This window comes from Nyctibius grandis, chromosome 2 (genome assembly GCF_013368605.1).
Source record: "Nyctibius grandis isolate bNycGra1 chromosome 2, bNycGra1.pri, whole genome shotgun sequence".
In the NCBI taxonomy this organism is placed as follows: domain Eukaryota; kingdom Metazoa; phylum Chordata; class Aves; order Nyctibiiformes; family Nyctibiidae; genus Nyctibius; species Nyctibius grandis.
The window spans coordinates 94,484,648-94,511,611 of NC_090659.1; the positions used below are offsets into that span (position 1 = coordinate 94,484,648).

Below are 26,964 nucleotides of genomic sequence, written 5' to 3' on the forward strand. Positions count from 1 at the left end.
ATAAAAATATCCTGCTCCCATCTGCAGTTATTGATGCAGGTGCATAACTAACTTAATTAGAAGAGGAATCCATGAAGAAACAAAGCTGAAACAATCAGCTAAGCAAAAATAGTGATTTCTGTCCAACAAAACTGTTAGTAAGCTGTCAGACTTCTCTGTGCATAGAGAAGGCCAGATACATTAGTGGATGGTGTTACTGCTTTTGTTTTATTTTTCTCTAGGGTGTTATTGTCATAGTACATTGAGTCTTGGCACTAGTACGCAAAGCTGGCCATGTTTGGGCTGTCAGTCATCTACTACATAAATAGTTAATATCAGACAGAAGAAACGGAACCTAGACAATTAAACCATTTATAAATATTTGTTAGGCAGATGTATTTTTTTCCAAGTTCTTCCAGTTGCCCTAAATTAGAAGGGTGTTTAGGTCCTGGAAGGCAATGAAACTGTCAAAAGCACCAGACTGAAACCAAGACCACAAATCTTAAATGGTAAATGCCAACATCTAGATTAGAACGCCTACATTCTTAGTTCAGTTCATTACTTGACAATACTCGTTATTGCCTCAGTGTTCTTGATTATAAAACAATAGAAGACGGCATATGTAAGGAATCAGCTCTGTAAAGGAAATGCAGATGGAATATAAGAATTGTGATAACAGTAAGTTGAAAAACTGAATTTAGTTAATGATGGTATGAAACTAACTTGACTTTTTGCTGATGAATATTCTAACAGAGAAAGGGGAAAGCTAGAGCTAATTCTAGCAGTGCAGATTTTGATCTATGTTAATCTAAATTTGTTAGTGTTTTACTCTTCTAAATAAAATGAGCAGTATAGACTAGCGTGTGCTGGTACATTTGGAACAGCTAGATGTCTCATGTCATTCAAATCTTAAGCCAAATGCAAATTTATTACCTTGGGCTGTTACAACAGAAAAGTGCTTTTAGAACTCCTTTTTTTAAAATCAGGACTGTTACCTTTCTGTTTAGAGTTTGCTATCTAAAGTGTATCTTCCCATGGTAGGAAGTAAAATGGACCAGAGACCGTTCTCTGGCGCTGAGGTTAGTTGGCACAGCATGATTCAAACTCATACCTAAGCACGCTTACTTTCAAAAACAGGATGGCTGCATTTAAGCTGACTTTGGGGAGTGTCCTTTGTCTGTGCTGTGCCTCAAGCTACTCCAGAACATTGTGTAGAAGAGACGTGGGTTTGCGCAGACCAAAACTGTACCAGGAAACAGCAACGTTAACAGTATCGATGTGTGCAGGCCAGTGCTGAGGATCCATGCACCAGCCCTGTGTAGCTTGCTAGTGTATGTGTAGCCTTTGATAGAGAAATGCCATGCAACAATGTAGTATATTAATACTTCTTGTCATCTTTAACATAACTATCTGGCAACAGCTCTGTAATAGAGGAGGCTAAGTCCAGAATTTCTGGGAGATTATAAGGCTTGGAACAGACAGGTCTCCCAAGACCAATGTCCATACCATTGTGGAGGCTTTGATTTAGCACATGACTCTGTAATAACTTCACTGTTACTTAAATTTGGACTGAATAAATCAATCAAAGAGAAATCTAACTATAAACTTTTACCCTGACTTCATCTCTGCCTGTCATTAGTCCAACCTTTTTGTCTATTATTTTTAGAGTCAGGTTAATTCATATTGTTGTTTACCTGAAGGATAATGTTATCAAACTAAGTACTGGGGTCACTAAATTTCTTGATGTGCTATAAATAGTGCACCTATGTGCATTGTAACTCAGTACAAACCCAAAAATTTTCACAAGGAAGCTTGTCCTTGACTGTGGTACGTCGAATACATATCGTGTTATTAACTATTACCCATTTAACTTGTTGAGACTTGTACAAAATACTTTTTTAAAAAAATTGCTGGAACAAGCATTACATAATAACACTGATTGACCATGCGTTCAAAAAGCAGAATCTCACTCTTGGAAAGAGTTAAAAATAGACCTTCAGGTCTGTGTGAGATACGCGCTCCCCTTGCTGGAAAACGTGTGTAATGCAGAGAAGCAAGCCATACTCAGGACTGCCAAAACTTCCTGTATTAAAACATTTTTCTTTAAATTCAGTATATAACTGAAACTTGTATAACTAATGCTTTTGAATATGTGGGGGTTTGTTTTGGTTTTTAATCAATTGAACTTATTTTATTTTAGTTAGTTGTAGTTTCCCACTGCCTTGCGATTAGCCTACCTTTTTCCTCGTGGTGGAATGTTATGTCTCATTCATGAATGGAATTGAATAAGTAATGTTGATATTTACTTTCATTAACAGATGTTTGTAGTCTGAAATCAGAAGGAAGTAGATCCTGGGACATTCATATTGACTTACCAACGGCCTAAACAAAGATAGCTGTGGCCAAACTGAATGAAGTCCATAATAATGCTCTGATACTTGCAAAATTGAACATAAATATGAACTAATGCTCTCATAGAGAATCGTTTGAAGTCTTGCTTCTGCTAATAAAGCTACAGTGGCATTTAAATATAGCATTACTCTTCAAGCATGTTTTTATCTAGGTATTTCATCTGTGAGAGGTAGCAAAGCTCAGTTATTAGAGTTGTACAATGAACTATTTCTAAAATTAAAATCTTAGACATTGCAACTGCAGTTTTTAATAAATGTGACAGGAGATTTTTATTTCACCTCTTAAAAATTTAGGAGCAGTCTCCAATAAATTGTTAGTTGCTAATGCAGAAATTTTAATTCAGTACAATTCTGTAGTTTAATAGAAGTCCTGGGTAAGAGTTTCTGCACTTTGAAAACTTGGGAGTTGATTTTTTTTGTTGTTGTTGTTGTAGCCATCCTAAACTATATGATTTACAATATGATTTATAAAATAACATTTTAGATATTTCTAATTGTTTAATTTTCACCATATATGAGTGCTTTCATCAGAAATTTACCAATGTATTAATTAGTTTAAAATGATAATGCTTTTGAAATGGCTTAGTTAAATCAGGTATGTGGATTGTTATACTTCATAACAACAGTAGTTACAGCTGTTAACAGCCTTTGTATGTTCGGGTTTGTGCAGTAATAGTTACAGATATGCCTCTCTCACGTGCCTGTTGATACACTGGCTTTGGAAACAGAATTCTATTCCAAGCTTGCAGTTTGCCTTCTGAAAAGGCAAAGATTAAATGTCAAACTGTGGAGCTATTACATCTGAAGGCAAGGCTCTGCTACTCTCACGTTACGTGTGGGAGGTCAGCATAATGACTGTATTTATTTTTTATGTGTGTACCTGTGTGTAGAACCTTCTGAATGGTGACACTGGTGAAGCTGTGTAGTCCACCTGGAGAAGGGAACTGAGCTGCAGTTGGTATCTGTAGTTCTGTGCTGCACGTTCTCTCTGGGACGCTCTCCCAGTCTGCCAGTGGGATTTCTGATGACATAAAAAAGGATAGAGTTTACTAGCATAAAACTGTAATATTTAGCCGTTCTATTTAAAAGCAGTTTTGTTTAACAAATAGCCTTTAGTATGGCATTTCCTAAAATTACTGATTTAACAGCACTGTAGCAAATTTCACTTACCTGTGAAAAGTCAAAACTATGTGTGAGTCAAGTAATGGAAGGAAGCAAGTTTGGTAACTGGCCGTAGTTTATTCTATCTTGATGCCTCAGATAAGTAACCTAAGGATGTGTAAGGAGTTTGTTGCCTTAAGCTCATTTTTTAGTAAATAAAGGAGCTACTGCCTGTTGGCTGAACTGCATTAGGTTGTGTTTGTCTGTCCCTTTGGCAAGAGAAGTAGCTTAGATTATTATTTTTGTTACTTAACCGACCTGCATACAGTTAGGTGAGATTCCTGGTGACTAGATTTGTCCGAGATTTCAAAGTATTTCTTGTACAGAAACTTTGTCTTGTTTATCTGAGCCCTAGATGTCAGAGGGTACAATTTTGTATGTTGGCCCTGAACTGAGTTGGGGCCTTCATTAAACAGTTCACTTTTGGTCAGAATGTAGATGAAATTCCTTCTACCAGGAGTTCAGTTTTTTAATTTGTTAGATATTTTGAGGACTGATGTTTAAAATTCAGCCTATTACCCAAATCACAGCCTAAATAAAATGACTGATGTGCCACAATTTTTAATGGAACATCAGAATTACTGTGATTACACCCATGTGTACCTTTCTAATTAATCATTTTTCACTCCTCTAGTAGGTGCTATTGACAATTCATACACTTCCAATTTTCTGATATTCCTGTTAGGAAACAAAAGGTTCCTCTCTTCTATCCTCTTACTTATTGACCCAGAAATTAGCCTCTGTTTCTTTAATGGCATTAAATTAACAAAATTGAGACCAAGTAGTAGCTGCATGTAAAACCAGAGGTTTCTAGGCTTTATACTTTCCACCCCATTAATTGGTACTTAGGGTTTCATGTTGCGTTCAGGAGAGAGGCGGGAAAGTAATAATACAAACCACTTCTTTCTTTTAAGCAGTATCATTTTCCATAATAATCGAGTTAGCCTGTAATTTGAGTGGCAAACAGGTGACAGTTGCATTTTGTGAAACAAAATGGCAAAGTGGCAAACAGGTGGCAGCTGCATTTTGAACGTACATCATCTTGTTCTTCAGAACCCTTCAAAACAGTCATTGATCACAAAAAAGAAAGTGTAAAGGTGCATATGTGCAGAGCTTTCATGTAATTCTTTCAAGGAACTGTATGTGGGCAAAGTGATACAGTCGACAGTACTAGGATTGGTGGGAGGGACTGTGAAGAGGTTGTGCAATGCTACATTTGCAATATCACTTTTTAATGTAGGCAGACTTACTGAATGGCTAAGTCTGCCTACATTAGTCTGTCTTTGGTGGGTGGGGTGTTTTTAGTATAACCTTATCTTGTAAGCAGTTTGTCCTGTGTAGGAAACTGCTTTTCACAGCTTGTTACACAACTCGGCATCTTGTAGGAGAGGGTTCTACTTAAAAGAATAAGTGTTTCCTGCCACATTAGATACAAAGTTTTGTACAGATCAGAATCTCTAAGGGACAGTGCTGGTGCTTAATCATCTGATGAAACTTGCCAGTTGAGATTAGGATTTGGCTGAAAAATTATCCACTCCATTGATGGTGCATGATGCTGTTCAGAGCAATATCCAGAAAATAACCGTTTATGATTGTAATCCAAGATCAGATTTTTCTGTTCTCCTGAGAATGGAGAAATTTTCTAACAGTTTTTGCTGAAGGCATGCCTAAGGATATTGCTTCATTTAGAAGTTAATAAATCAAGGTGTTAGTTCTTAAACTAAAATCTATCTTTTTTTTTAAAATTGTAGTGTTCTTAAGGCCACAAAGAAATTTGGAATCAATAGACCCACAATTTACAATTCGAAGGAAAATGGAGCAGATGAGAGAAGAGCGAGAGCTTGTGGAACAGCTACGTGAGGTATGTGTTGATAGAAGTAATTTGTGCTAATGGAATGTATTTTTTAATTTTTCTTTGGGAAAGTTGTCTAAGTAGGAAAATATTAAAAAGGTTAAATGAGGCAATGTTACCTCTGGAAATCACATTGATGAGACTATTCCTGAAATGCTTTATCACGGTCAGATGCCTGTACTTCAGGAAAGGTTTTGTAAAAATGGGAAGTAATAATGGGAGTTACCTGAATGACATACAGTTAAACAGCATGCCTTGCACTGGTGGAATTAAGAATTTATTTAATTTCATCAGAAGGGATGAAGTGATCACTTAAGAGGTAGAGAGGTCTAGAAACTATTTCCTTAACAGCTGGAGAAGTCTTCAGTCTAGCAAGTAAAAGGCATAATGAAGTCTATTAGATAAAGCTGAAGTTAGAAACTTTTTTTTTTATGCATGCTTGAAACTAATGCTTGAAACAACTTTCTTAGGAATGAAATGAATATTTCATCATTTGAAGATCTGAATATACAAGATGGTTTCCTGATATATTGTCTTGAATATAGAAGCTAGAGGCTGATGCAAAAATTGCTGCATATGGTTGCATAGGGTCACTGTTACACAGCTAATACCTAGGTAGTGCTGTTTGTGTGACACATACTTGTGTCAAGAAAAAAAAAAAATGACAGCCGTTGCCACAAGGAATGTTGTGAGCCTGAACCTGTCAAGGTTTCCAGTTATGTCCTGTTACCAACAGAAGAGATTGTATCATTGCACTCTTAAACACAGTGCAAATCCTGAAAGTGTGGTAGGTGACTTTGATATTGCAACTAAATTACAAGATTATTTGTTCTTATGTCATTAACTTCATGGAATGATTAATTCCAAAATTATTCATTTATTTTAAATAACATGTCTTGTGTTATGTAATTTTAAAGCAAAAGGGTTTGCTTTTTTCTCTTTGCCAAATAGTGTTTCACAGCTGGGTTGTTTAATGTAGAACTATGAGGACTTTTAGGTCTTGATTCTATTACCTCAGGCCCTCACCTGCTTTAAGTCTGGATTAATCTTACTTTGTCTTGCTGAATTTTTGAAGAGAACAGATCTTGCTGAAGATTCAGCATAGTTGATTGAATGTAGTATATTGCCAATTCTAAACTTGGATGGTGCCAAAAGGACAAGATGCAGGAAATAGATGAGACAGACTTATTGGTAATGGAGAAGAAAATGGAAGTAGCAGTAACAGACTGCAGTAGGATTTAGTTCTTCTGAGCATAGTCTAGTCAGCAACGTCAATGTCGCTTTTTACATTTCTTTTAATGGTTACCACAAGTATGTAGCAAGTCCCTAAGTAATTGTTCCTAAAAATAATGTCCTCAAGGTTCCTGCCTTGTGCATTAATTCAGCTAATCCTCACACTGAAAAGTAGAACAAGGTTATTCACCATATCAGGCGTGATCATGGAGGCTTAATAAGGATATCTTTACACTGTATTATTATAGGTATTACCAGTAGTACGGTTTAATGTGTTATTGACCTTCAGCTCGATGCACTATCCTTCTTTGCCCCTCACTCTGAAGCAGTGTGTCCTGAAATGGAAGGTCTGTTGTCTCTTGTAAGAAGTTTGATTACAAGTCACAGAGTGGTGACAGAAGCTAGAAGATAAGCCCTGTTTGGAAGCACATACTGAGATTTTTTTGAATTAATAAACTTTACTCTGGTATACTGGGTCCTTTAGTGAAAGAAGCAACCTCCAGACCATCTCATTATGTAGTGTACAAGAAAATAGCCCAGAACATGTAAGTAATTAAGTTCATACTTATCGAATAAGTATCTGTTAGTATATTTTGCTTTTGAATCGTTTCATGGTATGTTAGAATTTAGTGAGACTCCACCGAACCTGCAGCCTTAACCAAGCTGGGCACTAAACAAGAACAACTATTACAGTACTCAGGTTCCTTATTTAGAAATCTAAATGCACAGTTACCTTTAGCTCAACCACTTCACCTGAGCCATATATTGTGAGAACATTGGTGTTTCCTCCATCCATTCTCCTCTTTTTTTTAGAATGGTGTGTTTTTACAGAAATTGTTCCATTTCATAAAACTTTTTCTTCAGAGACATACTTATTTTTCCTCCATCTGAGCCATTTGATTTTGTATACATCTGTGGTCACTTCAGACAGTTGTCATTGTGAGAGTGATTCGTCTCTTACTCTTGAGCAGTAGAGTCTAGCAAGAATTACTGGTTGATTTTTGTCACTCAAAGGTTAAACTTTCAGTAGTTTTAACATGCTACGTGGAACAAATTGTCTACTGCTGTAGCATGGATGATTTTGAAAAAGAGAGCAGTTCTTAAATGGTGACAAAATCGAAAGAGAATTGATCCACTTCTTGAAGTCTTCAATTTTAATTAAATCTAGTCTCAAACCATGAACTGGCATTGAAATAGTGTTGTAGGTAGGCTGTGCTCATTTAAAAAAAAAGCACCCTGGTCTATACTGAGTAGCCTCTCAACAGGCAAATCCGTTTTTTAAGAGAAGGAATTTTTAATTCATTAACTTATATAAACCTGTTTGTAACATATTTGGAAAAAAGCCTCAAAACGTATTCCTAATGTATAAATTTCTGTACGTATTTCATATACCAGAAATGTTTTCTAATGTATGAATTAATCCAAGGTGAAAGCAAAATATATTATTATACGCGATGCACTCTCTCGTTTGGCACTTGTGAGACCATATGTGTGAGTACTTGAGTGGTGTGTCTAGTAAAAGAAAAACTGAGAAAATATAATGAAACCCCAGAGTGAGTTCAGTGGAAGCTACTTCATGGTGAGGGCACACAACCAAAGGATATATGAGGATGAAGCTAAGAGATGGATTTCTTTCGCTTGGAGAAAAGAGTGCTAAGAATATCATATGACTGTCCTCAGCCACCTGAAGGGTAGTAATAGAGAAGATAAAGCCAGGCTTTTTAAAGATTAACAGTGAAAGAATGAGGGGTAATGGCACAAATTGCAGAGAAAGAAATTTCAAGTAGCTATAAGGAGAAAATTCTTTGCAATAAGGGGGCTGAAACACTGAACAAGGTTGCCTAGAGGTGTTGTGGAATCTCCTTCCTTGCAGATATCTAGAACTTAACTAACCAACGCTCTGATCTAATTTCAAATTTGTTAGACCAGGTGACCTTCAGAAATTCCTTCCAACCTACACTTTGCTTTGATTCTAAAGAGAATAATCTATTTTCGTCTAAAACACTCAGCACAGATTGAGGTAATGTATTAACAGAGAATAATGGCATTAAGGAGGTTGAACTAGGAATAAGAAATATCTATTTTAAGATAATAGAAGTTATTATCTCTGAGAGTTAATCTGAGAGTTACCTCTATAGCGTTGGACTGCTTTCAAGATTGGAGCACAATTTAGGAAACTCATATGTAACGATCTTATTGTAGGGCTTTTTTTTTCTGGAAAATTCTCAAATATTTTCAAAGTATTTTATCTTGCAATATCAAATTCTTTTCAATGAGACTTCAGTTTTACTTAACAAGTATCCAAAAATTCTCTTTTAAATCTCAATGTTTTGCCTTGCTTTACCTGCCTTTCTGATCACTGTAATGCTTCCTCAGTAATTCTTAGGCTACTAGAGAAAGATTGCCTTTTACTCTCTGCTTGTACAGTGATTAACACAATGTAGTTCTGATTCAGTGCTGATAAAGAAAATTTGAGATGCATAAGTAGAAGACTTGAGGGAACGGTGAAAGGAAGGAGCCACATGTAGTGCAATCACATGGCTAATTGCATGCATATGTGTTTTTATATGTATATGTAAAAATAATTTAAAATAAAAATATTATGACATCAGCATTTGAAGTATTGAGTTCTTTTTAAAAAGTTTACATTGTTCAGTGACCAACATAGGGTAGAAGGGCTTGGTTTTTAGTTTTTAAAGAATTAGTTATATAAAGGTAGTATGTTTCTTGGTAAACTAAAACTCCAAAACTGGCTATGTGTCTACAGCATGGTAGAAGATGAGGGTATATATTCCCTTTTTTTCCCCTTCAGCCATTTCTATATTAAATTGTGTATGTGTTCTTCATTTGCAGAACATTGAAACGAGACTAAAGATTTGTTTGCCTGAAGACTTGGGGTCTGCTCTGATGGATGGTGTAGTTCTCTGCCATTTAGTAAATCACGTTCGTCCTCGATCTGTAGGAAGTATTCACGTACCTTCACCAGCAGTAGTAAGTTGAATGTTTCTTGTTGCATTGAAGTGGAGGGGAGGATTGTTTAAAAAATTACTGGTTTATTACCAAATGATATTTGGTTACATAAAACAGGTTGCTGTTCAATGAATGTTCTTTGCTGTTAAGGGCAACATTTACATTATTAAAAATTCAAATGTTCATTAATTTTTATAAATTTTATATATATAGTGTGTGTATATATATACACACATCTATAAGTGAATAAAATTATCCTGCCTCTTTCTGATCTAGCAACAGATCAGATCTTTTTCATAATGGCCTTTTTGTTCAGTACACTATGAAGTTCTATGATTACAAGATTTTAGTATAGGAGACCCTTTTTAAAAGAAAACTAGCCTCTTGTTTATTGGTTGAAGAAATATGAGGTTAACTGTAGCACTTACTAGCATATTTTTCCTGTTGGGTTAAGTGTAGAAATTATTCCTTTTACCTGCAGACAGAATGGAATAGAAACATGTGCTATAATGGTTTAAGATGGGCTTGCCAAACCCAAGGACCTGAAGATTCCAGGACATAAAATCTATGTAATCTGTGTGTGTGCATTTCTTGAAACCTAATTTTCTTAGTGTTTTATCTGTTTATTGATGTCTTTTTCTTGGTCAGATCTTTGTTCCAGATTTCCAATAGCAGGTTCTGAAGAGGTTTTGTACGTTCTTAGACTATCTGCTGTTTTGGGTTTTTTTGTTTAGTTGGTTTGGTTTTGGTTTTGTTTTGTTTTGGTTTTTTTTAATGTACATATTGGTAAATATTTGCCATGTACAGCCCGATACTTGATTCTAAGAATAGGATGTGGATTTCAGAGGCGATCTGTAAGAATTCCAAGAAGACAGATGTTAAGAAAAAGACGTTTTCCTCAGATGTGGAGTTTCTTTTACTGTTGCATGGTTTTAAATTACTTCTGTCTTTGGTAAAAATACGATATTGCCAAAATATGCAAACTTGAATTTCTGAGGCAAAAACTTAAGTTTTATTCCTAATTTTTTTTTTAAGATAAAAATCTTGTGGTGTTTTCTATAACAAAAAGCAGATATTTTAAATCTATTTTCATTTTGTTACAGCTTTATATTGATAATGTTCTCTTGCTTGAAACAGCCTTCAAATTACTTTAGCCTAGAAAATTAGTTCTTTAAAGTCCCTGCTACTATAGTGAATTCTTGGTTTAAGTGGATATTCAGGAATTACCATTGTTTCACATCTTGCATTGAAAAAGTAAAATAGTGAGTTGTTGGGGCTGGTTTTTTTTGTAACATGATATTTCTGTAACTATTTGGTGAATAGTCCTGAGGGAGGCAAATTATGGAAGTATTTGAAGTTCTACAGTAATAAGAAATTTCTTCAGAGACATTAAAATTGTGTATAATTACTATACATTTGTGAGTACATAAAATATTTTAAGAGTAAGAACCCATTAATTAGAGTTAAGTCTGTTCCCCATGTTGTATGTTGAAATCCTTCATCCGTTTACTTGATGTCCAGAAAATCAATGTCTATCACAAGTCATCGTAAGAGGCAGGTTTTAGAACCTCACAAGCTGGATGTGAACAAGTAGAGATCTAAATGTGCTAGTGACTTTAAATGACTAAGTAAAAGCACATGGCATCCACAACTTACGTACTGAGATCGTATTTATAGGTATGATGTTTTTAGAGTGGTAGAAAAATAAGTTGAGCAGAATTTTATGCATTGCTTTCAGGAGAAATATGGAAATGGTGCATCAGTACAAGCATAATGCAATAGATTAGATTAATTCATTAACTGAACGCATGTTATTGACTTCCTTTGCCATAAACTATTTTTTCTTGTTTTTACAGCCTAAACTTAGCATGGCCAAATGCAGGAGAAATGTGGAAAACTTTCTGGATGCATGTAGAAAACTGGGGATACCAGAGGTAATTTAATTAAGTCTGTCATTTCTAGATGATCAAAAATGCAAAACACATTAATTACTTTAAAGCTGAAGGATAACTTTATGACCTACAGTTTTTCATTCATAAAGACATATAATTTAAAAAATTATTTAAATAATGTGATTTAATACTACTGTACTGCATTTAAGAGGCTCATGTCGTAGCACTTAAGAATTGCAAATTTTTTCTTAAATTAGTAATTCAGTATTATCCCAGATACCTCCTTATCTTTGCCATGGAAAATAAATAAGGAATATGGTTATTAGGTAATATGTAATTAGGCAAAAGTTTGCTTTTTTTTTTTCATTACGTAACATAACTGCATTTTTACCTAGTGCTTTTAGAATATGGACTTCATTCTTCTTAATTATTGATTTTCCTTTCTTTACAATATTAAGTACGCTATAGTATGCATTGTAAAAGTGACTAACAACACACTCATCTCTTGTACTGAAACACTTTTGCAGTCATGTGGAGAAAACCACTGTGTGTTAAGTATGGAATGTACGTATGAGTAAGGTTGTTTTATAATGTAGGTATAAGTGTTTCAGAAGTTGGAAATGGGAAAATTGCAGTGGTTGTTGTTTTCTGTTTTTCATTTAAGAATGTCAGCATTGATCATGTAATTTATTCTCACATTAATAAGGAAAAATATCTTTATAACTAATGTAATGAATTCTAGAGTTTCATTGGGAATATTTCAAAGACTCAGTTATGGTCTAGAGGTACCCATTAAGAGAAAGTTAATTTCAAATACACGATGCTCAAAAGAAGGTGAAAGGTCTTTTTTAATCTGAAAAGATGAAAATTGCATGATATGTTTTCCCTGTGTTGTTGCCTACATATGACAATATAATTAAGACTTGAGTTGTTTTTAGTATGTTTTTCAAGAATGCTGAAGCAAAAGACCCCCTTGGGGAGCAGATGGTAATGCAAAGATTTCACACTGGGAAAGAATTCCAGTTTGAATTCTTTATATTTTATCTATATTTTAGCACTTGTTTTGGAGGATAGCAAAAGTAACAGTTCATTTTTGCTATGTGTAGGAATTTTGAGGGGGAGACTTTTATGTTACAACTCCAATGAATGGTTTATCATAAATGTAATTTGAGAATTCAGTGTTATGGGCTGGGCCTCTAAGTTGTAATGGTTCATTTAGTTCTTGTAATTATGTAATTTATTATGTTAGAATAATTTCATATTAAAGGTAAAATTTCACTTCAGAGAAGATCAAAATATCAGTGGTGGGGGCTTGTAAACATGGAGTGTTTCTTAAGCTGCCCCAAAATTCATTGTTTTCTGATGCATCATAAATTGCTCAGTGAATTAGAATACAAGTCAGATTTTTCTGGGTACGGCCTGTTGGGAAAGAAAAAGCCAAGAGCTGTTTTCATTGTTCTCAAGAGATCTTTCAGAAATGGAAATAAAACAGAAAAAATAACAAAGATCCTTGCAGTGCCATATTACAGATGGGTAAGCTAAGCCTTTACCCCAAGTTTTTTTTTATTTTGGATTTCTATAAGTAAGCTTTCTGGAAAAATACCTTTTTGTATTCTATGAATAGGCATTTAAAATTTAAAATTGTCACAGTTCCTGTTGGTTTGTTTTCAGTTATTTACGGAATGGAATAGAGTACATGCTATTTCCTGAACTCCACAGGTTTAGAATAATATCCTGTCAAATTAAGTAAAATGAAAACAAGAAAACAGCTAAATAATTACTGTGTTGTGCTGATGCGCAGGGTCTCTTACTTCTGTGGCTTTCAGCTTTCAATCCTTGAGTCACAGAATCACAGAATCACACAGAATCACAGAATGTTAGGGATTGGAAGGGACCTCGAAAGATCATCTAGTCCAATCCCCCTGCCGGGGCAGGATTACCTAGACCATATCACACAGGAACGCGTCCAGGCGGGTTTTGAATGTCTCCAGAGAAGGAGACTCCACAACCTCTCTGGGCAGCCTGTTCCAGTGTTCAGTCACCCTCACAGTAAAGAAGTTTTTCCTCAAATTTAAGTGGAACCTCCTGTGCTCCAGCTTGCACCCATTGCCTCTTGTCCTGTCAATGGATGTCACTGAGAAGAGCCTGGCTCCATCCTCTTGACACTTGCCCTTTACATATTTATAAACATTAATGAGGTCACCCCTCAGTCTCCTCTTCTCCAAGCTAAAGAGACCCAGCTCCCTCAGCCTCTCCTCAGAAGGGAGATGTTCCACTCCCTTAATCATCTTCGTGGCTCTGCGCTGGACTCTCTCTAGCAGTTCCCTGTCCTTCTTGAACTGAGGGGCCCAGAACTGGACACAATACTCCAGATGCGGCCTCACCAGGGCAGAGTAGAGGGGGAGGAGAACCTCTCTCGACCTGCTGACCACACCCCTTCTAATCCACCCCAGGATGCCATTGGCCTTCTTGGCCACAAGGGCACACTGCTGGCTCATGGTCATCCTGCTGTCCACTAGGACCCCCAGGTCCCTTTCCCCTACGCTGGTCTCCAACAGCTCTGTCCCCAACTTGTACTGGTACATGGGGTTGTTCTTGCCCAGATGCAGGACTCTACACTTGCCCTTGTTATATTTCATTAAATTTCTCCCCGCCCAACTCTCCAGCCTGTCCAGGTCTCTCTGAATGGCTGCGCAGCCTTCCGTTGTGTCAGCCACTCCTCCCAGTTTTGTGTCATCAGCGAACTTGCTGACAGCGCACTCTAATCCCTCATCCAAGTCATTAATGAATATATTGAATAGAACTGGTCCCAGAACCGACCCTTGCGGAACTCCGCTAGACACAGGCCTCCAACTAGACTCTGTCCCGCTGACCACTACTCTCTGGCTTCTTTCCTTCAGCCAGTTTACAATCCACCTCACTACCCGATCATCCAGACCACACTTCCCCAGTTTAGCTGTGAGGATGCTGTGGGAGACCGTGTCAAACGCTTTACTGAAATCGAGATAGACCACATCCACAGCTTTACCATCATCTATCCACCGGGTAACATCCTCATAAAAGGCTATCAAGTTGGTTAAGCATGACTTCCCGTTGGTGAAGCCATGCTGAGTGCCCCTAATGATCCCCCTATCCTTGATGTGCCTAGAGACAGCACCAAGAACAAGTTGCTCCATCACCTTTCCAGGGATGGAGGTGAGGCTGACCGGTCTATAGTTACCCGGGTCCTCCTTCCTGCCCTTTTTGAAGACTGGAGTGACATTCGCTTTCCTCTAGTCCTCAGGCACCTCTCCTGTTGCCCATGACTTAGCAAAGATGATGGAGAGTGGCCTAGCAATGACTTCCACCAGCTCCCTCAGCACCCGCGGGTGCATCCCATCAGGGCCCATGGATTTATGCACATCCAGGTCAAAATGGCTTTCCCCAGAATGATCTTGGGAAGCTTCATCCAAGTGTAGAAAAATGCAGTTGGTATTCGTATCCAAATGTGTCATAATAAGCATCAGGAGTTGGTGTCTTGACCAAAGAATCACAGATACAAAATTCAGGAACATGAGCATCTCTTCATAATGACCTGGTATGTAGATGATTCTGGAATTGTGTGCCAGCTGGCGTCAGAAAGCCATTACCTGCCAGATGAGAATTTCAGTACAATGGGTGCTACATTGAAATCACTTTCCGTTCATGGCCATATGATGCTTCTGATCATATGCAGAAGGGATGTGTTGGATCATAAGCAAAAGGTATATTTTAAGCATATGGTTCTGACCCTTAAATAAGAATCTAAATAGCAAGGCTCTTATTGCGCTGGGAGGCTATCAAAAGTGTGAGGATTGTCAGACAAGCAGGTATGTCCAGTTCTGCCACTAACTTTTCCTGTAGAGCCTTTTTTTATTCCAGGGCATCAGAGATCTTTGTAAATGATATTTTTTGAGACAAAACAAAATTTTTGTTTAATGTGAGAATGGAATGGTAGCAGGTAAGCATCTGAAAGCCTGAAGATTCAGAAAACATCTTTGCTGTGCCCCTCAGGAGGTATATGACAGAAAAGGTACAATCTTTGTCACTTAGAAAATTACAAAAGATGACTTCATTTTACACTGTTCACTAAAAACTCTCAAATTGCCTAATCTCCTCTGTAATAGCTGTAGAATGACAAACACTCCTAATTTTTGGCTGATACAGATTGAATAAGCAAGTAGCAGTAGATGTGTGATAAGTAGAGGTGCCTGTCCTACTGCATTTTTCAGAATGACGTGCAGCACTTCAATGGTGCCATTCACTGGAGGCGATTGTTAATGTCATATGAAGCCACCGCTGACACCACCTATAATGCTCATCCACCTATATCGCACCCACCCTTGCACACTTTCTGGGTTTAAAAAAAAAGCTATTTTTTTGGATTTATTCTCTTTGTGTTTTAAGTGTGGCCTCCAAAGTGTCAAATACACCAGTTCTAATGCAGTTTTACTCTTCTGAGTGACACCTCATCACAGAGGTATTAAAAATGATCAGGAGAGTCTGATTTATTATCACATGAGTATGTATGTAAAGTTATGGAAGTATTTTGTTTTCGTCTGCTTTCATAAAACCAGTAACAATACATGTAAATAAAGACAAAAATATTCATACACATTTCTTCAACATGTCTGTTACCTCATTAGAATCAGTAGTCATACTTGTAGCAAAGAAGTAGACTTCCCCATTTTAACCTGCAAATCAATAACGTAATTAAGCTTTAGCTTTTGTTCTTGGTAGTTGTTATTCTTCGTAATCCATATTACAGATCAATTTTTTCTTATGTACTTTCAGCAATGTTAACAAATATTCCTGTCAAAAGGAAAAAAAAAATCTGATTTGTGGTGGGCTGAATGGTACTTCATCGTAGGTGAGATTTAGACCAAAACAAAGCTGTAAATGCAATGAAAGGCAAAAGTTTCAAGTTTTGGTCTGCGTTTCTTCTGTTTCTCAATTATGAACAAATATGGCATATCAGAAGTAGGACCTTCTAAGCATTTTGTCAAAAAAGAAATTCCACAAAGTATTTTCAATGTTTGAGAGCCAAAATGCAGAAGTTATCTTTTTATAAAGACACAAATTAGTTTTTATGATCTGCAACATACACTGATGTAATATCTTAACAGTTTAGACACTTGAGCATCTTTTGGCCCTTTATGGGGCCTCTTCAGGTCAGAGAAATTAGGTAGAGCTATTTTTAAAAAAAAAGGAAAGACTTTCCCCACATACACAGGTACATCTTGTCAATCTTCATATAGCTTGAAAAAAAGATGGACTTAAGTTATCACGATTAATAAAAGAGTGGTAATTTCTGTTGATAAAAGGTAGTGATAAAATGAAATCTTTCACAGCCCATTGTTACAGCAGGTTTATTGAGCTTCTGTGTTCCAGCATGTCAGTAGTGGTGCAGCAAGGTTTAGTGGGACAAGTTATTTCTCAGGTGGGAATGAGAGGCTTCTGCCATGTCTCTCAGATTTTCAGTCAGCTACTTGGTGTACACATACTGAACAGAAAGGAGTATGGTAAGAAATGTTTTTTTTGATCTCACATCATCATATGAAGAAGATTCAGATTACAAAAGGCTTAGCTGTGCCCCTTCCTGTGACTTTCGAGTCCTGCAAACGAGTCCTATTACTGCATCTCACCTCCTCCTCTGAAAAGTAATCCCACTATGTTGCAACATGAGCCAGAATTATTCTAAAAATCAGTATGATTTGTGCTAGTGTAGCAATTGCCAATAAAGTAAAACAAACAGAAATAAAACAGGAGGCCTTTGTGTGCTAAACCTGGCAGAACAAAGTAAAAGAAGCAACCAAGCAGACAGCGTCAAGTGCTTTATCTTCTGTCCACCTATTAGTTGTTCAACTGGTAATCATGCTTCTCAGTTTAATGCAAGGTATACTTTCATTGCCGCTTACACTTGTTTTCTGATCAATTCACATAATCAGTTCTCCATAGTTTCATCATGAGACATCCATGAAGTTGCAGTAAGTTTTATCAGGTATGACTCCTTTCTCTGCCCTCTCATTCTGTGCTCGGTAATGTACACTATTTCGCCTACAGTATGGAGTTAAGTGGGTCAGTATGCTGTCCCTTAGAGTGTACTGAAAGCATAATTCTGTGGTTCCTTTCATTTGTGTTTTGAGCATAGTGCATAAGCACTACAGACTTCATTCTTTAATGCATGTCTGCAAACTTACTCTTGACTTTTTTTGCCAGAGTCACAATTTGAGGAGGTTGGTTTTGAAATGCTGTCTGTTTTCACAGTCACTTCAGGACCATGTAGAATGAGGGTGGTTTGTGCACACAACCAGCTGGTTATGCTTTTGTCATTCCACTTCTGTCTTTACTGTGTTTATTCTGCGTGCATGATTTTGGCAGCTGTATGATTTAATCATATAGCTTCATAGACATAACAAGTCAGTCCATAAATGTAATGATTAAATATATGTATCTTTTTAGTTCTTACTAGTAATAATTTCAGTCTCCTAAATGACAAGGACAGTGCTTGTGATGGATGGGTTGGTGGTTAGTTGTCTTTGAGACTTTGGGTGGGGGTCATATACTTTTTCACTGTTTCTTGATGTCACATTGTAGTTTGGTATTTTCATTTCACAGCTTCTGTAAAATTCTGGTAACTTAAGTGGAAATGAATTCACCGTTACTGAAAAACTGTATTTTTTTTAGCTAGAGTTACATAACAGAAGCATGACAGTTCCCATAGCAGGTTTCTTCTGCCTATGGTGCCAGCTTTTGTATGCTTTGACTTCTCCTGTATACTGCTTAGTATGTTAATCTCTGGTTAGCAAGTTCTTCAGTCTCTGTAAAAATTCAGCCTATTACCAGCTGTTATTCTCTAACTCTGAAATTGCTTCGTTCTCCATTTGACTGCAGTAGAGACTGTTGTTTTTTATTTTTTTGACAAAAATTTTTAAAAAAGTCCTTGTTTTAAAGTTCTATCAATTTTTTTTATATAAATTTAAGTTCAATGTATCTTAGATATTTATTTTTGGGGTATATTTGTAACAAGTAGGAATTGAGTCTTGTATGCTATTTTAAAATTAATCCATCATTTGGTGAGTTTATTGGTACCTTTGGTAAAAGTGCAGTAGTTGATAGTCGTGAGTAGTTTGTTTGCCCTCAAATTAGTTTCTATGGTAAGCAGCTTGTGGATGTAGATGTTCTTGAATGCAGTAGTAGTCCTGTCCCATTTTTAAACAAGATCAGCATGTTTTGTTCTGTCTGTGAGTTTTCATCCTTTAGAAAAAGCCAAATACAATTGCATTGAAGTTTATTATCGCACTAGAATTTTGAGTTGAAAAAGTTCTGAAAAATGACTGCAAAACTGGCAGTGTTGGTAGGCAGGGTGTTTTTCCCCCCTCTGTGTATCTGCTGGCCTAAGTAACAAAATTAAAATTTAGAGCTTTTAACTCCTGTTAAAGCTGGAACCAGCTATGGCAAGCAAAAAAGGAAAAAAAAAAAAGAAAAAAAAAAAAGAAAAAGCGTCACTTTTTTCTTTGTTTATGAATGACAGTTCTGACTTCCAGTTTCACTAGTCACTTTCCAGGATAGAAGGGCCTTTTAAATATTTTAAAGTTTGGTTTATTGCCAACTAGACCTTGAAACTTCGCACTAACAGAAAACAGACCTCTGAACTTCCATATCTTCCATTTATTGGGTGCACTGTCAGTTCATTAAGCAAGTGAAACTGAAAAGCTATTGAAGAAATAGTGTTCCTCTGAAACAGGGCATCTCTTTCCTACTTTGTATAATTTTATTCTGTAAATATTTACCATTTTTGTTGATAGTAAGGCCTCATTTGCAATGTAAAATGGTGTATCTTAGTTTGTGTTGTGAAAGTATTAGTTGTTGCTTGGTTTGATTTTAATGTTAAATGCTGTGTTTGCGTATTGATAATATTATTACCTATTACACTTCATTTTGTATAGCTAGTCTAGAGTAATTTGCTACATGAAGTCACTGATATTTCCAAAAAAAGTATGCGAATCTAACCTGCTAATAAGTTTAAAAATGCTACCAAAGGAATTTAGTGTCAAATTATTCAATTTAGAAACTTTATTAAAATTAATTATAGGTAGTGCTACATTGACTTTTTCAGTTTCAGTCCCATGGTGTTATTTAAGATGATACTTGAATAACAAGTTTTAGATTATTTATTATGTTAGAGAATTTGTCATACTTAAAAGAAGTTCTTTAAGTACTTTTTCTTGAGGCTTCATATTGTTCTTGCTTGTGCTTTTAACAGCTTTCTAACCCACTGTTTGCTATTATATAAGTTAGATTTTACAACTGGTTCCGTTTCAGCATTTGAACAAGGCCCAGATGGACAAAGGTGTGTAGATCTCATTGGAATAAGTGGATCACGTGCACCTCCTAATCCTTGTGAATCTGGGCATAATTTTGGAAGGATTTGAAGGCCTGAGCTCTTCTGTCTTAATATTCTGATATTATACGATAGCTTCAGTATTTAGAGGAAATAAAAGAAAGCTTGGGTGTCTAGTGACTAAGGCAATACTAGGAAGAAACTATTCCTACATATTTATGCTAGAATATTGTGATAATTTATTTATCAAGATCTTTCCATTTTTGTATTTTTAATTTTATGCACTGTTTTTTTCTGTTCTAATGGCTGCCCTTCGGGATAGGCTGACCTCTGCTCTCCGTATGACATCCTGCAGTCGGATATTCGTCACATTCGAAAGACTGTTGACACTCTGCTCGCCCTCGGGGAGAAAACCCCACAATCAACTTCTACCTTTCGCTCCTGGGATCTAATAGGCTTTTGTCTTTTCCACATACTTTTTATAGTCTTGATGTATATAACTTATCACTGGAATGTGCTAACAGCATAACCTGTTCGCATGTGCACACAAACTTTCTGCTTTGTCTCTGACAAATTACAGGTACTTGATTTCCTTCCTTTGTCTTACAAACATCTCCCTTTCCCTCGCTTCCCTTCCTTGTAATATCTTTATTAATCTCTTTCAAATAGGGGAGAGAGGGAGTAATATCTTGAAGACAAGTCCCATCTCTTCTCCCTGCTCCAGCTCTAGTTTAAGAACTTATGTAGCTCTTTATTTATAGTTTGCTTTCTTTTATGTTGCCTAGACTACACACTAAATGTGTTAAAGCAGTGAAGCCACTCTTATTCCACTTTGGGTGTAGGCTAGATGCGTATCACAAGCTAAATAGAACTGAGCCCCTTACTTTTTGTGAAAGTCCAAGAATGCTGCAGATATTGAAGCAACTGAGGTGGCACTTCAACAGATGATACTATTTTCTGAGTTGGTGCCAATTATCTCAACATACGTTGTGTTAAGAGCACTTAGAGAACTATATTTCAAACTACTGTTATTTTTTAATCCTTAGATTAACGAGAGTACTGTAACTTTAAAGATTGTTGGTCATTGCTACTGTTCCGATTAAAGTACGTACTGGAGTAGTTATGTTTTCCTACTTATATTTTGTTTTCCTTCAGATTCTATAGAATACTCTTTTTCTTCAGTCAGACAAAGCAGCGTTGAACTGCTTTTAAACACTTGCTATGTTACACCCCAAAGATGTCTGTAAATTAGTAGTGGGTATGAGCAACCCATAATATGCCAAGGACTGTAGAATGTTTCAGGATGAAGATCGTGGAGTACAGTGTGATACAATAAGATAGTCTGAGAACAAGCTGTTAGATTCATGTATCTGCCATTCTTATGTGTGACATCAAGCAAGTCACGTCACTATCTTGTCTCTGTTTCATCACCTGTGAAAATACAGGTAATGTTTGTTTGTTTGTTTGTGTAACAACTATAACAAAGACAAAGCAGCTAGGAAAATAGATTGTCTAGGAAGACTCTAGATTTTCCATCCTAGGAGGTTTTACAGAATAGGTCAGACAAACATTACCCAGGAGGCATTTTGGTACGTTTGAACTCTGCCTATGGTTAGAGTGCTGGACTGATGACCTCCATGTCCCTTCCGGTTCTGTGTTCTGTTAATGTGTTGTAAAACTTGAATAAGACAAAATTTTGTCTTTTACTCCTTATCAACATGAAATATACAAAAGAAAATTGATTGAAAAATATGAACTCTCGAATATAAAACTATATTGATGTTGCATTATTGGCCTAGATGCTCTTGACTAAATGTGTAATTCAGTCTCAGGCTAGCTAACCAAAGGACCTCAGTTTCATGGCTGTGAAATAAATACATTTCTCACTGCCTAGTATATAAAAAAAAATTACCTATAGACTTTTAGAGCATAAGTTGCATAAGAACTTGTATGTTACTGATTATTCTGGCCATGTGGTTATGATTTAGTGCTATACTATAAATATCCCCATTCCATAGATACTTGTAAAATTTTATTAAAAGACTTCTAAATGCAGTTCTGTTCCTGGTTTCCATGGCTTAAATATATACATACATATATAAAAAGGATTAAATGTATAATTAGATACTTACTTTAAGATGGAAAAATTAATTTCAGAGAATGGATAAATCAAATTTTTTTAAAGAGTTTAGCATCTAGCAGCTTCCAATGCATACATACAACAACTCTGTTGTAAAGAGTGTCTTCTGTGACCAGGCATGAGTTCAGTGAGTGCTTCTAAGTTCTTTGTACTTGAGGAAAAGGTACTAGTTATTTGGGTGCGTAGCTATAGACTTGTACCCTCATCCTGCACAGGCCTGTCTCTTAACTATGTGCCTAGTTTCAGTGATTGCAACAGTGGACACTTGCTTACTCAGAGTAAGGCTTCCACTTTCAGCAGATCTTTGTCTTGATTTTGATTGTCTTGTTTTAACACTGTTGTTTTTCTAGTGAAACTGAGAAAGTGACATAAAGCTTGAATCAGTTCACAATCTATTAATTGTGTGATTCTTTATAATCCAGTATTGGTATTTGAGACAAAAGTGATGTCTTCTGTAGGGCTGGGATTTTACTCCTGATCCCATAAGTGGTAAACAGGTCTCCTGTCAATGCTTTGTGTTGTGCACTCCTCATATAGTACCCATCTACTTGTATGAGTATATTTTAACACTTTTTGAAATTAGAAAATCAGGTGGTGAAAGTTGTTGCTACCATCCTATAGTACACATCAGTCTCGTTGTCTGGTATTATGTCTGATTATCCACTGTATCCAGTAGCTTTGGGAGGGAGGTAAGAGAAGTAGTAGATCAGTGTGTTTTGCATTTCCAGTGTGCAGAAATGGAAGTTCATGTCTTCAGTGTTTTTGAGTGTTTTATCAGACTAGACACTGGGTTAGAAACTGAACTACTATTGTGCCAATGTAGACCAACTGAACATGTCCCAGTCATAATGACACGTAACTCTCAAACTTGTCCGAAGTTTTAACTTTGCATATGCTTGCCATGCAAACACAGCTGTCTTTTAATTACTTAGAGTACATTTTCTCACTATTCTCAACTATGACAATATACAGCAATTAAAGTGTAACATTACAAGCACTTTCTTGTAGTTGCGGAGTTGAAGCCATCTTGAAGCAGACTGTAAAAGATGAACCAACTTGCTTCATGACAAGTACGGCCTTACTACCATTCATGAAGCTTATCTGGTTTTGTATTTTTTTCGAGTTGTTATAGATAACACTTCCAAATATACATAAATCTTACAGGGAAAGGAATAGTAAAATACACCCTTACATTTCTCGAAGTGTGAATATAGTAATGTTTCTCAAAATATATTTCAAACATAATGCAAATGTGAAAACTCTCTGCCCATCCCTGAGGCCAATAATTCTCCCACTAAAACATTTATGTAGCTCATTAATCTGCTCTAATGGGCTCTTTGCTAAATTCAGAGTCCTCATCCTGTGCTGCTGTTCCTGTGGGTTTAGTATTTGGGAAACCAACAGTTCAACGGACTGGTGGCTCTTCACCTCTGAGGAAATCCCAATATTGAGACATTCAGTTATATATAGTTGGTACTTACTGCTCACAGCCAGTCACATGATTAAGTTGATGACCTTGAATTTAAAAACAATGTAGGCTGTAGTTTACCCACATATTCATTGATAACATGAATTATATTTTCTCCCCCCATTTGTTTCGCCATTCAATTTTTTCCATTGCAGTGGTCATCAGAGATTTTCAAACTGCTATTTCTTCATAAATTTGTCCATTCCAGTCTGTACTGTGGAGGTCCTGTATTGCAGTAAAGTAATAAATACAAATTGTAACTAATTAAATTAATATGCATGCAGGTAAGATGTGTTTGCACTGGATTGCAAGGGGCATTTTGATGTGAGGATTTGGCTTTCTTTTTCCTTGAGCCAGAAAACACATAAATGTTTTCAAATGCAGAGTAATGCAGTGTAGTAGTCCTTCGAATGCCTCTTTCTCCAAATGTATATTAACAGGCTTTTACAGCAGAAAGCTGTATATGGATCCCATTGTGTTCCTAATAAGTCTTCTGAAAGGCTACACTTACAGTGAATGAGGATTGAATTAGACCTGAGTGAATAGTCAGTTCAGTTTTCTACTCCATAGACATTAATAAGCTTCCAAATTATTACCACGTAATTGTTTTTCACAAAAAGAAGTATTCTTGGCATTTTACTCCTGTTACAAAAAAAATGAAAGCAGTCATGTATGCAGGTTCAGAAAAAATGATAGAGCGGGTTTTGTGGACCATTTGCCATTTCCTTCATTTCTAGCACATAAGCTGCATTATGCAGAAAGAGCAATATAAAAATACTTTAAGGCAATGACCCATTCTACTTTGATAAAAAACACTCATTCCTTCACTTGTATAAGGTTATGGTATAGTTGCCATTTCAAGTGTAAGTATACCTTTTCTCTTACTGTTTAGTGTGTGTCTGTCTTCATTAAGCTGTCTCTTCCCTCCAGTTTCAGGTCATCCTTTTCTATAGCATGTTAGAATGAAACTGTGAGGTGTTTTGGCAAAATATATAGTCTGCTTTTAAAATTTTGTGTCTCAAGCCCAGAATCTGTAAAGGGGGTCCAAAGCCCACCATCTGCAAATACAGTTTTGTAAATATTTGCAATTTATTACATATTCAGAAGATGCACATAGTTAGATATCTTAACTGGCTGTTAACTCCAAATACAGAATTGCCGCTGCAGTATTGAAGTACTGGGGATTTTTTTGCTTTGTCAAATCTGGTCATAAGTGTGTACTTCACAAAACATACTAATCTTTCCTTTGTAAATTAAAAGAAAAAAAGTCAAAATATACCTATAGCCTGAATTACTGTGCTTTTTGATCTGCTCTTTTCTTTTGTACTTCGAATGGTAACTTCAGGGCATTTGGGCACATACAGACATGATCAGTAATAGTGGATAAGGAAAATATATATAAAAAAACATAATTTCAGATTGCCTTAGGTATTTGAAAAAGTAAATGTTTGCTATAGTTTTTTCAGCTCTTTAGAAAGAAAGCTTGGCCCTGACCTAACAATATGTCAAGGTTTTATATATTTGATGTAAGTTTGCTCAAACATAAGGCCCTGATGTTTCTTTTCATGACATTCCACTTCAGAGTAGTTGGCTCCAAAAATTAGATGATGAGCATTACGTGGTCTTATTTTTTTAATTTGTACGTGGAGAAACTACACATTCCAGTATTTCATTGTTTTCTGAATATTTTCCCCCCCTTGTAGATACAAAATCTCATATTCTACAAATACAAGGCAGAAAGAGAAAGGCTCTTGCCAAAATGTAGAATTCCATTTCTCTGTATTTTTGCTAACAAATGGAGCTGGCCCCTGATGTCATGATGTGGTCATTTTGCTACTTGCCCATATATTATAATGGCAACAATTACTTTTTGATAATCATTTAATGTATCTGAATTGTCAACATGTTTGCCCTGGCATAAACCAATTCAAACACTTCTCTTGACTTTGAAGGCACCTGATGTCAAAGAAAATAGATGTGTATGTGTAGCATGTCACGTATCCTTGTGCGATTACTGTCCTTGCGTATTCCTGTTTTCTTTCACACCAGCTAAATCAGACGTTTTGTTCCAGGATTAGAAACTTGCTCTGGAAAGCACATGCACGCATGTACGTTTGTGGGTACGCCTGTTGTACTGTCTTTTTGTGTTGCTTTGTGACTCAGACTCCTGGCTGCTGCCTCCTTTTTGTGCCTTCCCCCCCTTCCCCTCCCCCCCATCAAAAGGAGTTTGTTCGTTTGCTTCATGATGAGTTTGAAAACATCTTTATCCATTCAAAATGGCTATGTGTCTGTAGAAGGTGGTTTGCTTGCAACAAGTAATTAAGTTCTTTTGTGTTCTTAGAGAGAAAAATTACATTAAAAATTTAGATCTTCATTTTTGTTGTAGATAGAGATAGATATTCACACTGCTATGAGTGGACTGGCAGCCCTTCCCTCCACAATTGTTTTTAAAGATTTTTAGATTGGTCTTGAGAATTAGTAGCCAGTTCTTCTGTCTGTGTGGGTTTTGTTCAGTGATGGTTTCAACGGGTATTTTTAGAGAGGCGATTCATACTGCTATATTGAAGTGTTATGGGTTTGATGCGAATGTAAAAGGGACAGAAATCTTATCAAAGGTGGGGAGAAGTGGGTGAGGTTGAGTCTCCTCAGAGTCATGAGTGAGTTCTTCTCTTGGTTGGTCAGGCATTTTGTCTCAAAATGCCAGGATTTAAGAAAAGTTTTGAAATCTTCATGGTTTGCAGCTTCACAGTTCTACTCACTGGTTTCCAGTTGTAGTGGGTTAGAGAGTGAGGCAGAGCACGGAAAATGGACTGTGCTGCAGGGACAGCGGCTGAACGTAAGGACTGAGACACCTGGGATCTTGGCCCAAGGTAACTACTGTTATGCAGAAAGCCAAGTTGATTATCAGTGTGCTCAGGATTTCATCCTTAGCAGGATTTGATTTTTCTTATTCTGAGGAGAGTTAAATGTATTACTCTAAAGCTGTGATGTAAAAAGTATGTGAGGCTGGGTTGATGAAAGCCATTTCCATGACTTTGGAGATAGTGATTAGGACTTAGATAAGAGAATCGATTCATGACACAGTAAGTAGTTTGAGTGATTAGGGCTTAGATAAGAGAATCGATTCATGACACAGTAAGTAGTTTGTCATTTTTAGGAGATAGTGTAGGTCTCATTGTCAGTTTTGGAAAGTTCATCATAGCCACATGTTTAACTGCAGATTTATAAAACATTAACCAAGTTCCACCTTCTGCTTAATAGAAGAAGGCTGTCAATTGTATATGTTTCAAGAACTGATGAAGAATGCTGTATAATATAAAAAAGTACCATGCTGTGAAACTTCTCACTCCTAGAACACAGTTGTACAGTCCTTTTTTTATAGACCTCCTTAAATAGCTTTCCTTATTTGAGTATGCATCTTGTAAATACAGCAGGGGGAGAGATGTTGTTTTATACAAACTGGATTACTACACTGTACTTAAAAGAATTAGATAAT

At 36.4% G+C, this 26,964-nt stretch overlaps 1 protein-coding gene across 3 annotated transcripts in view; it reads left to right on the forward strand.

The window, feature by feature from the left end:
- Window positions 1-26,964, forward strand: part of LRCH1 (leucine rich repeats and calponin homology domain containing 1) — a 134,948-nt gene that overhangs the window by 102,231 nt on the left and 5,753 nt on the right. Inside the window, exons 16-19 of one of the 3 annotated variants that reach the window (XR_011050293.1) lie at window positions 5,303-5,412; window positions 9,490-9,627; window positions 11,463-11,540; window positions 20,183-20,440. Coding sequence is in view for 2 of the 3 variants with exons in the window: in XM_068424950.1 (XP_068281051.1) it covers window positions 5,303-5,412; window positions 9,490-9,627; window positions 11,463-11,540; window positions 20,183-20,389 (533 nt within the window). In the remaining variant the exon portion in view is untranslated. Of the gene's footprint in view, window positions 1-5,302; window positions 5,413-9,489; window positions 9,628-11,462; window positions 11,541-20,182; window positions 20,980-26,964 lie in introns of those variants that run through there. The other 2 variants (XM_068424950.1, XM_068424951.1) reach the window with 2 other exon arrangements.